Here is a 19,243-nt window from a genome sequence, read left to right as displayed (position 1 = left end):
GCATACATCACTCTTTCCAAAGTATGTGTCGAAATTGTTTGGTGATAGTGGATCTCATTGTCTCATACCTATTTTTGCTTTTATATTTTTAAATTTATTTTCATTTAACATTTTTTGTTAAATTTAATTGTATTTAACTGTTTTTATTGTACGATTTTTATTTATTTATATATTTTTTATTTTTTTGTTTTCTATCTACGTGACTTTACCGAAACAACCAAGAATATGAATTCCTGCAGTCACGAAAGTTTTAAGTCTAAATTCATAGCTATTGCTGCTGGGAACCAATCTCCTATTTCCTGTTCCACACTTCACTGCTGTTTTTGACCGTTCACTACATCCTGCAGAATCTGTGTCAGTCGTTTCCCTACTCCGTATGATCCTAATGTAGCCCACGTTACATCTTGCTAAGCCGAATAGAATGCTTTGTGGAAATCTATGCCAGCCAATTCTTCCTTTGCTTTCTCTGCTATGAGCCTTAACATTACGATTTGCTGTCCGGTGTTTCTATCTTTCCTAAACTCTGCCTATTCATCGGCCAAATAATGATCAGTCTGTGCTTTTAATCGATCTGATAGCATATTCCCCATGTGACTCATTAGCGCGATGGTTCTATCATTTTATTTCTACCTGGTAAGATTCAAAACAATGTTGTGATTTTGTGCCAAACGCATGCTGCCACCTCGCGGCATGGCCGCGTTAGAGCATCTCAATCGCTGACCCTGCAACCTTTCCCGTGCGAGTGGAACGCGTTGGTGTAGAACAGGACGTGTTTATAATGGGCGACGTTTCGTGCAATGGCCCTCCTTCAGGGCACAGTGGGGATTTAGCGCAGGCGGTGAGTTTGCGCAGTTATCTCATTTGGTCAACCCGTAACAGCTGGGCTGTCCAGCGACCTCCTGTACTTAGCTTGGCACAGCAGTCAATTCTCAATACTTGGGTCTGTCCCGTGACCTCCTGCACTTAGCCTGGCACAGCAGTAAATCCTCAATACCTGGGTCTGTCCCGTGAACTCCTGCACCTAGCCTGGCACAGCAGTCAATCCTCAATACCTGGGTCTGTCCTGTGACCTCCTGCACCTAGCCTGGCACAGCAGTCAATCCTCAATAGCTGGGTCTGTCCCGTGACCTCCTGCACCTAGCCTGGCACAGCAGTCAATCCTCAATACCTGGGTCTGTCCTGTGACCTCCTGCACCTAGCCTGGCACAGCAGTCAATCCTCAATACCTGGGTCTGTTCCGTGACCCGCACCAAGCCTGGCACATCAGTCAATCCATAAAACCTGGGTCTGCCCCGCGACCTCCTGCACCTAGCCTGGCACAGCAGTCAACCCAGAGCACCGAGGTCTGTCCCGTGACCTGCTTGCTGCCAACAGCGATCCTTCCACACACTTCACGTGATGGCCTCAAGTGCCCTAGCCGGGCACGGGCAATCGTGGTGACGTCACCACCACTCAGTGTCTCTTGTCGTTGTGTAAGGCAGTCACCATCGCGCTTACCTTTGGCTGTGGTTTGTTTGGCCGTGACGGCTGTCGATGTCACACCCGTCGTTGTGGCTCGTGTTGTTGGTGATACTGCAACACACATACACAAACAATATTAAATTAGCTCAAATAATATATAACTGTTAAATTGATATTACATGAATGTCAATCGACTGGCAGGAAGTCTGTAATGTTCATTGACTGCTGATTGAGTTATCGGTGGAAATAAAGATATCCCTTTGATACTGCTAATCCTGCATAATGCATGGGCATAATGACTTTAAACCCCCTCGCCAATCCTCCTAATCGCATATCTGCATTTCCCATAAATATGCTAAATTCCTCTTGATATGCACTCCGCAGGGAACGGATTCTTTGCTCCACTGCAAGCTTCCTACTACCATTCTCCCATTGACATATTTCGTTGTTTCCTCTTAGTACCTTTCACGCGACGGTTTATGGTATAGTGTATAACATATTATATAATAATAAATAGTATTAAAGTGTAATGTTTAATACAATGTATAAGGTAATAAATAGTATCGTAATTTTATAGTGAATATATAGCAGTGTGCTATACAGTTGAGTGGGTAGAATAAAACATAGTGTAATTTGACAAGGTATAGTCAATAAGCATATTAGTTGCTGCGGCGCCTTATTATTAACATTCCTTCCCTTTATTAATTCTGACCTTACTCCCTCCCTTTGATGCTGCTAATCTTGCATAATGCATGGGCATAATGACTTTACACCCCTCGCCAAACCTCCTACGCATTTCACAAGTAGTGCTAATCGCATATCTGCATTTTCCATAAATATGTTAAATTCCTCTTGATATGCAAATTATTTTGTCAAGACGCTCTTTGCTCCTCCATCCCAGCATAAATAGTCGCTCCAAGCCTGGAGCGTGACATTCAGACTCTGTCTACTTGACGGACCTGTTCTCCACCTGAGGACGGCTGCTTGCGTTGTGGCCGAAACGTCATGAGAATTATTTTATTATGTTTTATTTTTATTATTTTATTACTTCCCTTCTACGTGACTTTACCGAAAGAACCAAGAAGATGAAAATATATGCACAATTAAGACTTTAATTTTAAATTTGATTTGAAATACTTATAATTGGGTCTAGAATCTTAACACTGTCGCTCAATCCCACTGACAGAGAACATTAAGTTGGGCTGGTGGGACATGGAGGGTGTTTCTGATCGCTATTGCAGGTGCGAGGTGTTCACCGATTTTTTTATTGTATTGTTTTTGCCCGGGAAATCGGCATCGTGGTGAGTTATTTAATTCTGATTATGAGCGTTAATAACTTGTTCATTTTGATCGAGTCAATGGATATAATGGAGTTGGAAGATGATTTGGGCGTTTTGGTGTTGAAAATAGAAGTTGTTTTTGCAAGAGATAAAATTTGGTATTATTGTGTTAATTGGTAAGGCACAAAATGGCCGACTTAGGACACGTGTTTTCGGAGATAAGGTTACATTGTATGAGAAATAATAATTGCTTTATATGTTTATTGTCAGTAAAATATGATTTCCCTAATTTACATATTAATATGATTTGATGTTAAATATTGCTTTACTAGTAATTATATAAGTAGGTATTGGTTCGTTTATGCAGCATCATCAGGGACTGTAATTAATTTAGGAGGCACTACGTATGTTTTGGGTATATGTTTGATATAAAAAATGTTTGTTAAATACTATGTATGTTAAATGTTCTCAGGTATGATCATTGAGATTTGGGCGGGCAGATTTCGTGCTGAGTAGGTACGCAGAGTACCTACTCATCGTCTCTGAACCTCATTATTTTTATTGTTCTTGTTTTTATTGTTGTCTATTTTTGCCGACCTGTCCCCCTCGCAAGGGAGGAGAGGGACAGGGCGGACCGTCTACACTCTGCATCTACATCGGCCAATCGAAAGAAGAAGTTTCCCCTTCAGGAGTGTTGTTGCAGGTGCCAGATCAATTGATGCACTGCGAGACCACGAGAAGTCGCGCCGGTTCGGGGGGGGGGGGGCGGTGAAGGAAACTTTAATCCAGCAGTTGATAGATCCTAGCCGCTGTTTGCTGATTATGCTGATGATGACGACGATAACGATGGCAACGCGCTCGCACCTAGGCAAGCGGTGCTGTTGGCGTCGAGATGAAATCCCGGTCTGCAGGCGCAGTGGAAGCTCCCAATGGTGTTCACGCACAGCTGCTCACAGCCCTGCGTGCTGTTCACACACTCGTCCACATCTGAAAGAAAACCAACACCTAGATCACCATCACATCATTGTCATCGTCACTATCATCATCCTCATCGTCATCAAGATCATCATCACCACCATCAATCACGACCGTCACCATCATCACTACCACCACCACCGTCACCACCGACAGCATCACTATTACGAGAAAATCACAGTTGGTGGATCATACACCCAGGGTTGGTAGATCACACAGATATTGCGAAACTCCCTTCCGATGGGCGTCGCGATGCTATACACCCTGGTTTGCCAGAAGAAGGTGGTACAGCCAGTCTGGACTAATTTATATCTGTTCCATTTGTATGGGATAGAGTGCTGCCCCCTCGCATGCGTGAGGTTTCTCTAGTTCCCTCCAACATGTAAACGCTAATTAAACGGTTGAAAACATCTTAAAATGTAAAGGATTACAGAGCTCACAGTGAAATTTGGCACCGGATCACTACATTGATACTGCCTTTCCAGCATGTAATTGAACAATCAAACGTTGGGTAAGGACACATCTCACCAACGTTTCTTTTACCAACATCGCCGAGCAATCTCATCCACGGTGTTCCACCGCACACCTTCATCAAGCTCTGTTCGGAGGATCTCCCCCTTGAGCAACAACATCACACCTTTTGAGCAACCCTCCCTTCGCCAAGGGACCCTCACCTTCAGCGACCTTGTCGAAGACCACGTCCAGGAGTTGAAGTCTTTCTGCGAGTCTCTGCACGTGGTCGCCTTTGTAGCCAGGGGAGGAAGCATTCCCCGCAGTGGCACTGCCTGTCGCTCGGAACGTCTTCTTCACATCCCCCGAGCTGTGGGTCACCTCGCAGTAGGAGGCGTTGGCGCTCTCGACCAGCCGCTGCGAATTGAGCAGCACCGAGTAGGTCTGACCATTCACCTGCACCACCACGTCCACGCTCTCCTCCTTGGCCACCATCACCAGGCCGTCGAGGGCCATGGCCGGCCCCAGGAAGACGTAGGCTAGGCGGGTGAGCGGCTTGCGGACGTCGAACTCGATCTGGACGAAGTGGGTGCCCTTGATCTGGAACCCCGGTGGGTACGGTTCGTCCACCTGCGGGCCAGATGGCAGTGGGAGGAGGTCGTGTGGTTCAGCGGTGCTTCCCAACTAAGCAGTCAATCAGATTGCTTTTCCAGTTTTGGTTTGGGTTAATCCGAACCCAAACGCAAACCCAAAACCACACCATCCAGTTAAGGTCTTGCCTCTCGTGTTCCCTACTCCACCACAATGTTGCAGCCACTCCCTCCGCTTCACGGATCCTGGCATGCTCCTTACTCACACAGCATCCGCTACTCCACCATTGGTGGCCGCTCTAGGAACTATCGAAGTCTATTGTTCTCTATGTGAGTCTCCGGGCTTCTAGGTAAGTACAGTACATGGACCTCTCTGTGAGCCTTTGGACCTCTATGTAATTATACAGGCCTCCATGCGAGTCTCTGGGCCTCTATGCAATTCTCTGCCCATCTATGTGAGTCTATGTGGCTCTATGTGCGTCTATGGGCCAATATCTGAGTCTATGGATCTCTGTGTAAGTCTATGAACCTCTATGCGAGTCTATGTACCAAGAGGACATGGGAAATCGGCTCGTATGCAGGAGCTACGACTGTATCTTGCTTTTAACTTGGTTGAGCTACACACTCTAGTCTTACAAGAGGCGTAATGTTTGATGGTCATCTGTGTGCAACCAGCCCCAACTGCGTTGGGCAGAGCAGGCAAGGACAGGTTGGCCACGCGGCAAACAGGCCGCACCAAAGCACGTTCAAATTTTCCCAGGAGGCTCGGTGGTCAAATGCCCAGCCTTATAATTTTGTCGGCAGTGAGGATCGCCTCATCACTGTTATTCCCAGTTCTCTCAAGGCACCTGCCTGACCTGGTGAGTGATTTAACCCTTTCCCATTCCAAGGCCACTGTAAGTTGCAGGGTTGGTGTCCCATTAACCACTGAATAACTTGTAACGTGCAAGCGGTGAGCATTACGACCGCACTTCACGATGGCTGGCGTAAAACTTTGCTACACACCCTGCCTTATGGACTTTTACTTTCGAGTTAATTCTGATAATGTACACATATGTCATCGGAACGGAATTGGAAGAAAAACTGATGATTAACACGATGATGATGATGAAGAGACCACTCACCAGCAGGGCCCGTGGGCTTAGATTCTTATCATCCGTCCAGTAGAGCGAGTAGTTTCCGTCGGGCCTCGGGATCTTCGCTCCGTGCAGAATCCCCTTCTTCTCCTGCTCAAAGCTCCAGTCGAGGTTGTGGAAGAACGACGCTACCCCAGTGACTGTGCTTTTCTGGTCGAGGTGGATGTGGTCGACGACCAGAGCCAGCTGCGGGTTGAGCAGCACGACGTCGCGCACGAGGCTGCTCAACCCCAGCCCCGCCTCATAAGTGTCCTCCGAGTTTCCACGAATGAACACCGTCCCGTTCTGCTCCGCGGCGGCCAGTACGCGGCCGTTAAAGCTGCACACGGGCGACTTGTCACACGTCACCCAATTCCAGTCGCACACCTCCACCATCTGACCGACCCAGGGAGGCTTGCAGAGCTCCCTGGCCGGCAGCGGGTTCGTTCTAAACATCGGCACGTTGCTGTGCCACGTGAACTTCGGGCCGTAGAGGCCCTCCACGATGAACGGCACGCCATTGGGCGTGAAGATGAAGGTGTTCTGATCGGGGTGCTCATGCCCGGGGTTGAAGTTTCTCCAGCCGTTCACCCACTCCGGGTAGCGCTTTTCGCGGACGATGTCGTTGACGGCTGCGCCACCAATCTTGCCGGATTTGAAGCCGACAAAGGTGGCGTTGACCTGGGCTGGCTGAGGACTCCCATAAGTGACAACTCCCCAGCTCTCAAAGTGGTGCAACGCCGGGGTGCCGTAGTCCGGCGGTGGCGTGGGTGGCAGGGTGGCGTCGTACCTGGAAAAGAGAGAGAGAGCGTCTCAGTGACATGACACAAGGGTTAAGAGGTCATCCGAGCCAATGGCACTGTTATAAAAAATACCTTCCCCTTTTGTTTGCACCTCTCGCTCAGTGCTAACTCATTCACAAAATGTTTTGGGTTAACTCACCAAATGTACTCCAGGTGCAATGTGCACCAACGGTGAGCGCGGAAGGAAGCACCCGTGCCGTTCTTGGGGCGGAATGTGTTGATCTGGCTCGCCAGCCAATTCCCGCTGCCGTCGCGCAGGACATAGGTGTCCAGGAAGGCCAGGTGAGCCTCGGGGCCGTAGTACCAGTTGTAGTTCGAGTCCGAGATGCCCACGGTCCTTTGGAACCCTGAGCGAGCAAAAGAGTTTTCAAGCTTCAAATTAAAAATCAAGATGTGACCATGGCCAAAGTCGGTAATGCCGCCATGCCTCACTTCGCCGACGCGTTCTACCCTTTTGCCAAATCTCGCGGCTACCTCAACAAGTAAACATACGGTGACCTCCAAGATCTGCCCTCAGTCTCCCACCATCTGCTCTAAAGTCTTCCCTTTTGGTTTCTGGAATTGTGGAGACCGACCACTCCAACGTCTATCTTGGCAAATCAGCCATCCCCCATGCATGCACACGTGTCCCACACAGTGCAACCATCGTTCCCCTATAATGTCGACTATCCATATTCTATGCTAGGATTCGGCATTGCTTCTGGGAACCGCAATGGCGAGATGTTATCTACCTCGCCTAATATGCAAGGAGGTCGTGGATTCGATCCTGACCCTGACGCCTGTTGTATATTGTAGTTTGCATGCTCTCCCCGTGGTAACGTGGATTTTTCTCCGGGTCCTCCGGTATTTCCCACCACATTTAGAAACATGTGTCTAGAATATTTGGCTGTTATAAATTTCCACGTGATGATAAGCCGCTTGGGACATTGATCTATCATTTGTGCGCCCAGGTCGCCTCTGAAAAAGAGCTATTATAGGTCAGTGGGCTTTACCTGATAAAATAAAACATATTCATTCTGTTTTACCCTGTCTTGCCACATAATCCATAGCATCCATCTCATACTGCCCCCCTCCCCTCTGTTCTTAAATAACAACTTATCTTCGAGCTCAAGAGTTAGGGTCCAGCTCTTCTATCAACACAGTAACACAAAGAGCACTTCTGAAACACAAACCCGCTTCTTATTTACCTTCAGACTCGTCTATCTGCTAAAGACAATGGGCCTCTTGATCTCATTCTTGTGATATGATGAAGACAACATATCGATTCTGCTTCAACATGCTCCCAATAGGAATTCTTAGCTTGGCAAGTCCAATTAAGTATGCTGCCAGCGGATCTTCAAACCAGACGGCACGCTATGGTTTGATGACAATAGCCCTTCGATGTCGCTGGACTCTCTAGTACAATCCTAGTGGCCCTCAAACGTTGGTGTATGCCCTACTAGCATCAAATAGACCTCTAGAATTGATAAATACTCTCACCAGATATCTGGCCTTGATAATATAATATACTGATAATATACTGTGATCTCAATATATATTCTACCATAGTCCTAAATGGATCTCCAGGCTGGATGAATGCTGCAGTATGAGCCATACACCTCGTTAAATCTTCCACTACTGTGATCCAGAATGCATCTCTCACACCTGGCTGGAGGCTCCTGTAGAAGAAGTCAAAGTGCTTCTTGACCCAGATGTTGTCCTCATGGCTTATGTTGAAGTGCCGCTTGGCAAAGAAGATGTGCTTGAGGAGCGATCGGGACAGGTACGAGCCGTAAGCGATGCCTTCGTTTAGTGACCCATCCGTCACCTCGTTGGTGATGAACATCGACTTCTCCATGATGGACATGGCCTGTTTAACCCACACCGCCGCTTCCCTGTGGTATCCTGCATTCCATACCAGAAGGGTGGGGAGGCGTTTAGAGGTATTCAGAAAGAGCTGGGACGATTGGTCGAATAATCGACTATAAACTGTGATCAACCGCTTCTTTTATGTGGGCACCTTAAGAATAGTGGCCGTCCCAACATTCTGGCTCCCTGAAGCCAGGAAACCCCCTACAAGCCACGCCCCCAAACGTGACGCGGCTGCTGATTCCGATGACATCACCAAGTCCTCACCTTAACTTGCAGCCCAGAGGCACATGCGGGAGAAGATGTAATACTTCCCCCCACACAACTAATTTGGAGTTATCGATGACTATCGCCCAATCATGGACGTGATAGTCATTATGGTAATATATGACTTAAACAATCGAATGTCCCAGCACTAGTCTAAGGCGATTAGAGATGTTTTATGATGATCATCTTCAAAACTATCCAGTATGATGATTATCATCAGTAGTAGCGTCAGCAGCTGCAGCAGCCTTAATCTATCCACTGCTGGATGATGGCGTGCCCAAGTCATCACCATCTCTCATGGTCTTACAATGCAATGATCAATCTGGCACCAGCACACGAGCCAATATCGTTGCTCCATTTCAATGCAGTCAACGTCCTCTCATACGCATTCCCTCGTTTAGATGCTGCTCCATTGTTCGTCTTCACCATCGGCCATCTGGCCTTCAGGCCACTGAGCATCCTGTCCTGCTCCAGCCCACATCCGTAACCTGCATTTGTTTATAATCCACATCTGCCTCTTTTTCTTTATCGATGTAAGGCACGTCATGGAGTGGCAGCCAAAGGAGATCAATTCCCTGGTGGCAGAGCAATGAAATCGGCTCACGATCAGGAGCTGGGTGGATTGTTGCATCATGAGATTGGAAGAGGTGGTGATTGCTCGCCTAAACTCTCATCCGTGGCTGATGAGAACTATGATAATGACATGTTTTTGACATCACGTCCCTTACGCCCAATGAAGTAATTTGTGGAAAATTTTCGAATACGACAAACTTGGACCCTGAGACCAATATTCAGCGGCCCGCTATTCGTTTCCAATGATTTCCGGGAATTTTTTCCCCGTACAATGAGAGTAAAGCAGACAGTGAGTAATTTCAGCACGTTTTCTGACACTCGCAGTATTAACCAGGGTGGTCGCCACCCTCGAACCGCAAACCTCTGCAACAAGCGGCGAACACTCTGTCACCGGGCCATCATTATCCTGATGATGGTGATGATGATGATGATAATTATCAAAGCCACCAGCAGCTGCAGCAGCAGAAGAGACTCACCATCAATCATGATGACAAGGCCCCCCATGAGTAAGGCCACGGCGTTGGTCGGCTGGTGGTTCTGCAGATATTGGAAACCCCATCCACGTATGAAGGACATGTTGTACATGTACTCTGTGGAGTTGACGAGAGCCACCAAGTATTGTTTTCTCCGCGTGGAGTCCAAATGTTCATACATCAGGTCGTATGCCGTGGCAAACCCAGCGAGTGAGTGTCCGATCGGCACCTCGTCTTTGGGGTACAGCGTGACGAGCCTGAAAATAGTAGGAGATCGCAAACATAATGTCTTCCAATTACAATGTTACCTTGCAAAGGTAAATGTACATCCCTGTAATTATTTGCGCATGCCACACTCCTGGCAGAAGGAGCCTCCCCACGAGCGAGCCCCCCTCTAACGAGTATTGGCTCACTCTACCCAAACTGGTCAAATATTTTAGAAGAGATAGGGGTTAATTAACTGTTAACTATACAAAAATTAAGTAGACAACACGACCACTGGCCATATAACCCAGATCTTTCTTTCTGGCATCTGATACCCGTCCCCAGATTCGTACCAAGACCGTGGGTGTCTCGAGAACCTCTGAGCCATCCGTGTGCCACCTCCCAAATAACAAACAACAACAAACCAGGGCTCATAATAACCATCACCACCAGCACCACCCACACCACCAACTCACCAATTGGGCTGCGCTGCCATCCTGTCCATGTACTCGATGGTGAAGTCTCTGGCTCCGGTGTCGTTCGGGTAGAGGAAGCTGTAGAAGGCCATGGCTCCCAGGTTGTTGCCGTAGATCTCGTTCCAGATGGCGCCGAACTCGAGCGGATCCCAGGGCGGGAGGTGGTTACTGCTCTGCTCCATCATGGTGAGCGCCGCCTCGTGCAGGCGGCTCACGATGTGCGCGTGGCTCGACGCGGCCGCCGAGGCACGCAGCCCGGCCACGTCCCGCGCGCTGAAGAATAACATGGGGTGGCGGTCGTAGCCTCCATCCTGGAACTTTCCAAACTGTGCTGGGTTGCCGTCCTCGGCCGCCAGCAAGACGGGGAGATTTGGCAGCAGCAGCAGTGGCGGCATCATCATCAGCATCATGCGCATCGCCAGTGGCAGCGGTAGCGGCATCATCATCAGGAGCGATAGAGCTGCCACCTTTTCCACTGCAGACCAAACCCGAACATATTTCTCAATCAACACCCGGTGGATGAAAAATGTGCAGTATCTATATAACTAGCTTTACTACCTGGATTCTTGTCTAGGATTAATTTCATATTCCCTCATATTTCACTGAAAAACCCTGAAAAAAGTGATGCTTGCAAGAAAGAAAAAAGCCGAAACAAATCAATTTAACTAAATCGGATGTTTTTCACTCAAGGAAATTCAACCTTAACCAACATAAGGTCGATTTAGGCAACTCGGGAAGGGAAGGAATGACGTGCATAGTGTACAGTCTGGAAAGCAGAGGTGTGGACTCGAGTCATGTGACTTGGACTCGAGTCAGACTCGAGTCATGAATTTGATGACTTGCGACTCGACTTGGACTTGCATAACAATGACTTTGTCCCACCTATGAGATGTGGACTCGAGTCATGTGACTTGGACTCGAGTCAGACTCGAGTCATGAATTTGATGACTTGCGACTCGACTTGGACTTGCATAACAATGACTTTGTCCCACCTCTGCTGGAAAGTACCCACATGGCAAATTGCAAGCTTGTTGCATGTCGGGAAGTACGCTAAACATTTCGAACAGATACACATTCACAAATTCCTCTTTTATATAAAATGATTTGCAAGTGGATGACGGCCTGCCCAGGTCATCACCATCTCTCATGGTCTTACAATACCGAGTGTGGGGTGGCTGGGGTAACGTGAAGTAAGAGGGGGTGAGTGGTTATAGGGAGAATCCCCCAAACGCACAACCCTCAGGAAGTGACGTCTGGCCTTGACCGGGGGCGGGGCATGAGTTGTTCCAGTCAGGACAGGTCGGTTGGCATTGGGTGAGGGTGGTAGTCGATGGGGATGTGCGTGATTCGTCGTTTCTTTACAGAAAGTGACAGTAAAAAATGAATATGCAGCACAGTGCTACATCCGTGCGTGACATCACTGCAAAAGAGCCCGCCCCCTCATTAATATTCATGTCCGCGTAGAAATTTACACTAACGCACAAGGTCGTACACTCCACATGCCGCACCCCTCCCCTCATTAATAATCATGAGCGGGTGACGTCACTCCATATGTCGCACCCCTCCACAATAACCATTAGCGGGTGACGTCACTGCACATGGTCAACTCCGCCCCTCATTAATAATCATGAGCTGAAAAATGTTTCTATTGAATATTTCAGATTTACAGCAATATACACCCGTCCTTGGAAGGGCAAAAAATCTAGTAACAAATATTGAGGGAATTGCATAGGAGAGAAAATGTATCCGACCTCCTCACTCTCATATAAAAAAAAACTAAAAAATTAACCCGTAAAAACAAAGTTTTTCACTATAAATCCTTTATATGCGTGGCATCGGTTTTATTTTATTATTCATTTCTGTTTTTATTGATTAAGAGTTTCATTTTTATCACATTGGTATTTTAAATTAAATATGAAAAAAAAAAAATTTCCTAAAAAGTGGAAAATTTAGGAAAACATTTTTCACGACAATAAATTGTCACGCACAACGAGTCTGTGTGCAAAATGTCAGCTCGATTGGATCACGGGAAGTGGGTTAAAAACGACCGAAAGATTTGCACGGTCGTAAGCGCGCAAGCAAGCGAACTTAATATAAACGATTTAAAAATAGCAAACCTCACACGGAGGAGATTCCCTGGACATTGCGTCAAAGGTCTGCAAATATTCACAACACGTATAAGTAACATTGGTTTCCTGCTTTAAATGAACATGTGCTGAAACAGGCAAACAATGTTTAATACTGGTAGGAGCCTCCTACCAGTATTATTGTGTCCGTCCGTCCTGCATCCAAAAATGGGAGAGGTGGGGCTGGGTGGAGAGGGGAGGGTGGGGAGGGGCTGGGTGGGGAGGGGAGGGTGGAGAGGGGCTGGGTGGGGAGGGTGGGGATGGGTGGGTGGTGAGAGGGGTGGGGCTGGGTGGGGAGGGGCTGGTCACCCCGTGGTGCCCTTATAAAAAACACTCAACGTTTAACCTACTCACGCCGGTTTGTGCCCGCCCTCACTGTCGGCCATATTTGCGGAATACACCACGCCGCCGTTTACCCTGGCCATTGACCGAGCAACCCAACGTTCCTACCAGCTCCCTCCGCAGGAATGTGTTAGGCAATGCTCACGCCCCCCCCCAAACAACCTCAGTTGGTACCGTCCAGATTTGGTGCAGGAAACGCGTCATGCCGCCAGGTTGCATAGCACGTGCATTTGGTTGTGTTTCCGGTTAAAATGGGGTTATGGTTGTGGATATATTGTTAGGATGTGGTTATGGTTTTAATGTGGTTATAGTTGTGGTTGCATTGTTCGAATGTGGTTATGGTTGTGGTTATGTGGTTTAATATTGTTATGATGTGCTCATGGTTGTGGCCAGGTTTTTAGACTGTGGTTATGGTTGTGGTTATAATTTGGTATTGGTTGTGCTTATAATGTGGATATGGTTGCGGTTAGCATGTGGTCGTGATTGCGGTTACATGTGTTGTGGCTATGGTTGTGATTAAATCGCGACTGTTGTGGTTATGCGACCGCGTGTCCGGCAGGTCTGGAGATCTGGTCCGGGAGTTAGATGCCGACATTTTGCGGCCGCAGCGAAATTACTAACGGCGATGGCAGCGAATACCTGAACCGATCCTGGGCCTCTCCTAGGTCGACTCAGACTTAAATGAGCACAAGGTGGCGGTGTGTATAAACAGCAGCAAACGGGGTTGGGCGTGGTGCTGACCACCCAAGGGGCCGTCCATAAATGACGTCACGCGATTTTGGACGATTTTTGACCACCCACCCTCATCACACGGCGTCACAAAAAGTCAGACCCCCCCCTCAAATATTACGTCACAAAGCTCTGCCCGCCCCCAACCATATTTCAATTTTTAAAATAAAACATGCTTCAAATCGCTTTAAACTATTCTCATTGTAGTGCGTATTTAATGTGGCACTGCACTCTGATGTTGTAGGAGAAAACATTTATTAAAAAGTATATTTAATTAAGTAGTACGTGTTGTCTATATTTATTTAAAGTTGCGCATTTTGATGTGACGTCGCATTTCTCAACCCACCCCCCTCGTCACACATCGTCACAAATGTCTGACTCCCACCCCCCCCCCCCCAGGTGCGTGACGTCATTTATGGACGGCCCCCAACCCAACTCGTGTGCCGTGCCAGCAGCCATCCGTCGTAGCTTCTGTTCGCTCACGACCCTTGTCCACCCGGCAGTCTGTTAATGGCTAAACGGGGGGCGGGGGGGGGATCTTTGTCTTTGATTGCGCAAGTGGGTGGGGTGGCTGAGTAATTGGATGCGTAATAAGGTTGGAAGAAGTGGTGTGGTAAATCAAAGGTTTGCAATGTCGGGAGCGGCACGACACTCAGGGCCCTAAGGAGGCACTGATGTCGAAATTGTGTCAGCGCTGTGGCGTTCATGTGGAAGCCGTTGCGTAACGAGATCGCAACGCCTTTTCCCTCCGAATCGTCCCGGGGTTATTGTTCATAGCCGCACGGAAGTCGTGCGCCGCGGTGGGGAGATGTTAACTACCTCGCCTGGTATGCAGGAGGTTGTGGATTCGATCCCGACCCTGACGCCCAGCTGTATATTTAGAGTTTGCGTGTCTCTCTCCCCGTGGTCGCGTCGATTGTTTTCAGGGTCCTCCCATTTTATCCCACCATATTTCGAATCAATATCATGCGTTGAGAGTATTTGACTGCTATACATTTCCACACGATGGTAGGCCACTTCGCCCAGCTGTAATTTGTGATAGCCAGGGCCTTACCTGGTAAAATAAAAAATGTTTATCACGGTTGGCTACGTACCGTGTGAAAGAAGTTCAACATACTTTACCGCAGCCACACGTCACTTACCGCTGGGTGGACAGGCGGCGCTAACCGCTGCGCCACCCCTCCTCCTGACTCTCACGCAGTGCACGATGCGTTACGTGCACGATGCGTCACACGCATTGCGCGTTCCGTCACACGCACGTGGCCGAAGGCAAAAAGACCCGCGCCCGTATCTAGAATTATTACCAAACGTCAATAATAGCTCTTGACAAATATTTGCTGTAAATGGTCCACACCCACATTCCTGAGCTGTTAAGATACATAAATATACGCGTAAATATACAAATATATTCACTCAAGTCAGGGTGACTCACTTCACGCCCCCGGACCGCTGGTCCTTGAGAAACGATACAAGCCGCCCAAACCAGCACGGCAAGTGAGCCCGCGATTGATGTTTGGGATAATTAGTGCGCAGCAAATTGTCCCGCCAATCAAGCTGCTGGGTTTGACATTTAAAATGATAAAGTTCGATATAATTGTTCAATTGCGTAAGGAATCATTGCACAAATGACTCAAGGCGTGGTTCCTACGAATGCCAACTGGAGTACGCCACAAAGTGGCACACACACCCGATCTTACGCTCACCGATCTCACACTCACCGATCTCGCACCCGATCTCACACTCACCCAGCCTCACACTCAGTCGATCTCACGCTCACCTGAACTCAGACTCACCCGATCTCACACCCTACCTCACACTCACCCGAGCTCACACTCACCGATATCACACTCAATGATCTCACACTCACCCGATCTCAATTTTACACAATTTCTCTCGGCCGATATTAAACGGACCCAATATGCATCTCTAACAATCATCAATTTCCCGATATCACACTCACAACCACACCACTCACAACCACACCAATCTCAACCAACATCAATCGTACGTAATTTCAATCTGTGCTGTTTTTTGCTGGCCGTTTGGCATACCATTCCTTCCCTCTCTTTGGATCTGTGTTCAGCAAGTGACGATAAAACCCTATATATATACTTTACATTTTTTCCCAAAAGCAATTTTATTGAACAGCCGATTCAGGCACACACAGAGGGCACCTATGGGAAGTGACACAAGTATAGACACAACGCGATGTACGATGAATATGACCAATGTTTTGTATTTTGAACCGCCTGCCGATGCCATGTGTTTCAATAAACTCTACATCCATGGTGTCTACTTCCTTAACCCTCTCGGGAATGAGGGGGAAGGGGGAGGGGAGGTCCTAATTGCTCGAATCCCACGTGATGATAAGCCACTTCGTTGAGCTACCATTCGTGGCCAGGTCGATTCTGGAAAACAAGCTCTATAGCTCAGTGGGCTTGAGCTGGTAACATAAAAAACAAAGTGCTTAGTTTTATTTGCATCTATTTTAAGTGATTTGCCTTTCCTATACTTTGCACACCTATCGTGGGTTTGTACTGTTTGTGGCTATGACGTTCTGACCCCGTGCCCCTACTGGACATCTGTGAGAAATATCTTTTTAGCTCATCGGATTTCGCCAGTATAAATATTCTAAATATATAAACGGTTTCAAATCTTGCCCTACGTTAGTCTCATCCGAGTCAATCTCTCCCCGACCTCACATCTGACCGATGTGACGTCACTCTCCACCCAACGTAAACATTCAGTCAAAGCCCCCTCCCCATCTTTGGCTCCTAACGCGACACAAAACTCTGGAACACAGCACAATCATAATAACAACATTATATTTTGATTTAAAGCTTTCGTGACTGCAGGGATTCATATTCTTGGTTCTTTCGGTAAAAGTCACGTAGAAGGGAAATAATAAAATAATACAAATATTAAACAAAAAAAATTCTCACGACGTTTCGATTGCAACACAAGCAATCATCTGATGATGAGACCTGATGATGATTGCTTGAGAATTTTTATTGTTTTATATTTTTATTATTTTATTATATCCCTTCTACGTGACTTTACCGAAAGAACCAAGAATATGAAGAGAGAATCAACAGCATTTAAAAATGTATTCTCTTTTCAACACACCGGTGGACTAAAGAAGTGAATGATTTTGTCCTTTGAAAAACGTGACACATTTTTTACTGTTTGGCCGTGTCGGGTGGTGAAGGGTTACGACACATTTATAAATAACGCGATCTGACCCAAAAAAAACTATATTATGAATAATATTGGTCGCGAAAACCTACGTGTTAAACATTATATTTTATAAAGCGCCTTTCACATTGAAGTATCTCAAAGCGCTGTACGTAAACATGAAACTACACTCCCAAGTATACATACCCATAATAAAGGTTTTAAAGTGCGAAACGGGAAGACGACTTCACAATCCTGGCTAATCGCCTGATCAAGCTGGTTGTAATAATCGCCGACGAAATGTCGTAGGCTCCAAGTTTATTCTCCAACACGAAATCCAAACATGTATTTATACTGGACGAATCCTATGAGCTATGAAGCTCATTTTCACATGTCCAGTCGTAACTAATTGGCTAAAGTAGTGACTAATTGGCACATCTTTTTGACGTGACAACCCTTACTAATTGTGTCGGGTGGTGGCGAGTTTAACGACATTTATATTCACACGATCTACCCAAAAAATCCCCCTTCATTATCGATATTGGTCGCGAAAGCCTACGTGTTAAACCAAGTATGGGTACCATCTAAGCGACGTAGGTTTAGTGATGTGTGTGATGTGTGTTGTGTGTGTCGCTATTGTAAACTTTTAATCAAATTTGTTGGAAAAACTGTTACGTTGTTTATATAGCATTGTTTTAGTAAGTTTTAGAGGGGCTTGGTTTGGCTCCATTTTTTTATTTAGTATAGATTTATACTTAAAATTTTGATCGGTATTGTATTATGATTGTTATTGGAATCAAACATCGAAATGGATTTTTTTGCACTTTTTGTACGCAGCATGGACGGATTTTATTGTTTATGTACGTGATGTCTAGATTTGTGTACAATAATTGTAGGTGTATCTTGTAATTGTGTTGTTTGTTGCGGTTGAACCCAAATCAAGAGCCGAATGGCTCACAGGGTAAATCCTAATAAATTAACTGAACTGATAGGAAAAATATCAAAAACCACACTCGACATGCCAATAAAATGAAGAATTATGATAAAAGCGAATAATATTTACAGATAAATCCAATGAGACAAATAAAATAGGTTTTCTTTTAATCTTACGTTATGGGGAAGGCCTGATGTACGATTCGGTGAGTTTTAGGACAGTGATTTAAAAAGTGAAACAGACTCAGAATCACGAATAGACCGAGGAAGGAGATTCCACAATCACAATGCGCCCTCATTCACAGATTTGTCTCCTTTCCCTGCTGATAAACCAATGTCGCTGATTAACAAAAAATTATAGTGGACTTCCAAAAGGTCGTGTGGCTGATGGAATGTGTTTTTAAAAACACGTTCGTTTTGTTTCAAAATATGGGAAGGAGGCGAGTGATTGTCTGATTACGGTATTTTAAAATCTCACTCCACGTGTCTCTCAAATTCTAAACTAAACTACGTTTTGTTTATCCAGGTAAGGCCCCTTTCGATGTAAAGCTTTCGTGACTGCAGGGATTCATCTTCTTGTTTTTTTCGGTAAAGTCACGTAGAAGGGAAGTAATAAAATAATAAAAATAAAACATAATAAAATATTTTATTATGTTTTATTTTTTTATTATTTTTATTATTTTATTACTTCCCTTCTACGTGACTTTACCGAAAAAACCAAGAAGAACAGGTAAGGCCCCCTGAGCGATTATATCTTGTTTTTTTCAGAAGCGAACTGGTCACAAATGATAGCTCGACCAAGTGGCTGATCGTCACGTGGGGATTTACAGCAGCTGCCAAATGCCCTAAGCGCGTGATGCTGATTCCAAATGTGGAGGAGAAAACCCGAAGGACCCGGAGGAAAATCCACGAGACCACTGGAGGAGTAAACACGCGGAACTCCAAATACACAAGCGGTATCGTCAGGGTCGGGATCGACCTCCTTGCTGCTGCTGCATAGCAGGCGAGGCAGATGACGTATCACCACCAACTCACCGATCTCAAAACTCACTCGGTGTGTCTCCGGCGATCTCAAAAACTCACCCGGTGTGTCTCTGGCGATCTCAAAAACTCACTCGGTGTGTCTCTGGCGATCTCAAAAACTCACCCGGTGTGTCTATGGCGATCTCAAAAACTCACTTGGTGTGTCTCCGGCGATCTCAAAAACTCACCCGGTGTGTCTCTGGCGATCTCAAAAACTCACCCGGTGTGTCTCCGGCGATCTCAAAAACTCACTCGGTGTGTCTCCGGCGATCTCAAAAACTCACTCGGTGTGTCTCTGGCGATCTCAAAAACTCACCCGGTATGTCTCTGGCGGAGCGTTGTGTCGCCTGTGAAGGAATTGGTGAGTTCACCTCGAGCCCCTCCTCCTGCTGCTGCTTCCT

The 19,243-nt window shown here is 46.6% G+C and overlaps 1 protein-coding gene across 2 annotated transcripts in view; it reads right to left on the bottom strand.

Annotated features, from left to right (window-relative positions):
- Nucleotides 1-19,243, bottom strand: part of LOC144728130 (dermatan-sulfate epimerase-like) — a 22,493-nt gene extending 3,250 nt beyond the window's left edge. Inside the window, exons 1-9 of one of the 2 annotated variants that reach the window (XM_078607438.1) lie at nucleotides 19,159-19,243; nucleotides 10,516-10,990; nucleotides 9,839-10,092; nucleotides 8,319-8,558; nucleotides 6,814-7,021; nucleotides 5,881-6,661; nucleotides 4,391-4,796; nucleotides 3,606-3,728; nucleotides 1,498-1,572 (exon numbers count right to left, since the gene is read on the bottom strand). In XM_078607438.1, the coding sequence (XP_078463564.1) occupies nucleotides 1,498-1,572; nucleotides 3,606-3,728; nucleotides 4,391-4,796; nucleotides 5,881-6,661; nucleotides 6,814-7,021; nucleotides 8,319-8,558; nucleotides 9,839-10,092; nucleotides 10,516-10,961 (2,533 nt within the window). In that variant the 5' untranslated portion in view covers nucleotides 10,962-10,990; nucleotides 19,159-19,243. Of the gene's footprint in view, nucleotides 1-1,497; nucleotides 1,573-3,605; nucleotides 3,729-4,390; nucleotides 4,797-5,880; nucleotides 6,662-6,813; nucleotides 7,022-8,318; nucleotides 8,559-9,838; nucleotides 10,093-10,515; nucleotides 10,991-18,902; nucleotides 18,914-19,158 lie in introns of those variants that run through there. The other variant, XM_078607439.1, reaches the window with a different exon arrangement.

This window comes from Lampetra planeri, chromosome 27 (assembly GCF_965212315.1).
Source record: "Lampetra planeri chromosome 27, kcLamPlan1.2.h2, whole genome shotgun sequence".
NCBI lineage: Eukaryota > Metazoa > Chordata > Hyperoartia > Petromyzontiformes > Petromyzontidae > Lampetra > Lampetra planeri.
Note: the sequence above shows the minus strand (reverse complement) of the source record. Positions and strands in the feature narration are given on the sequence as shown.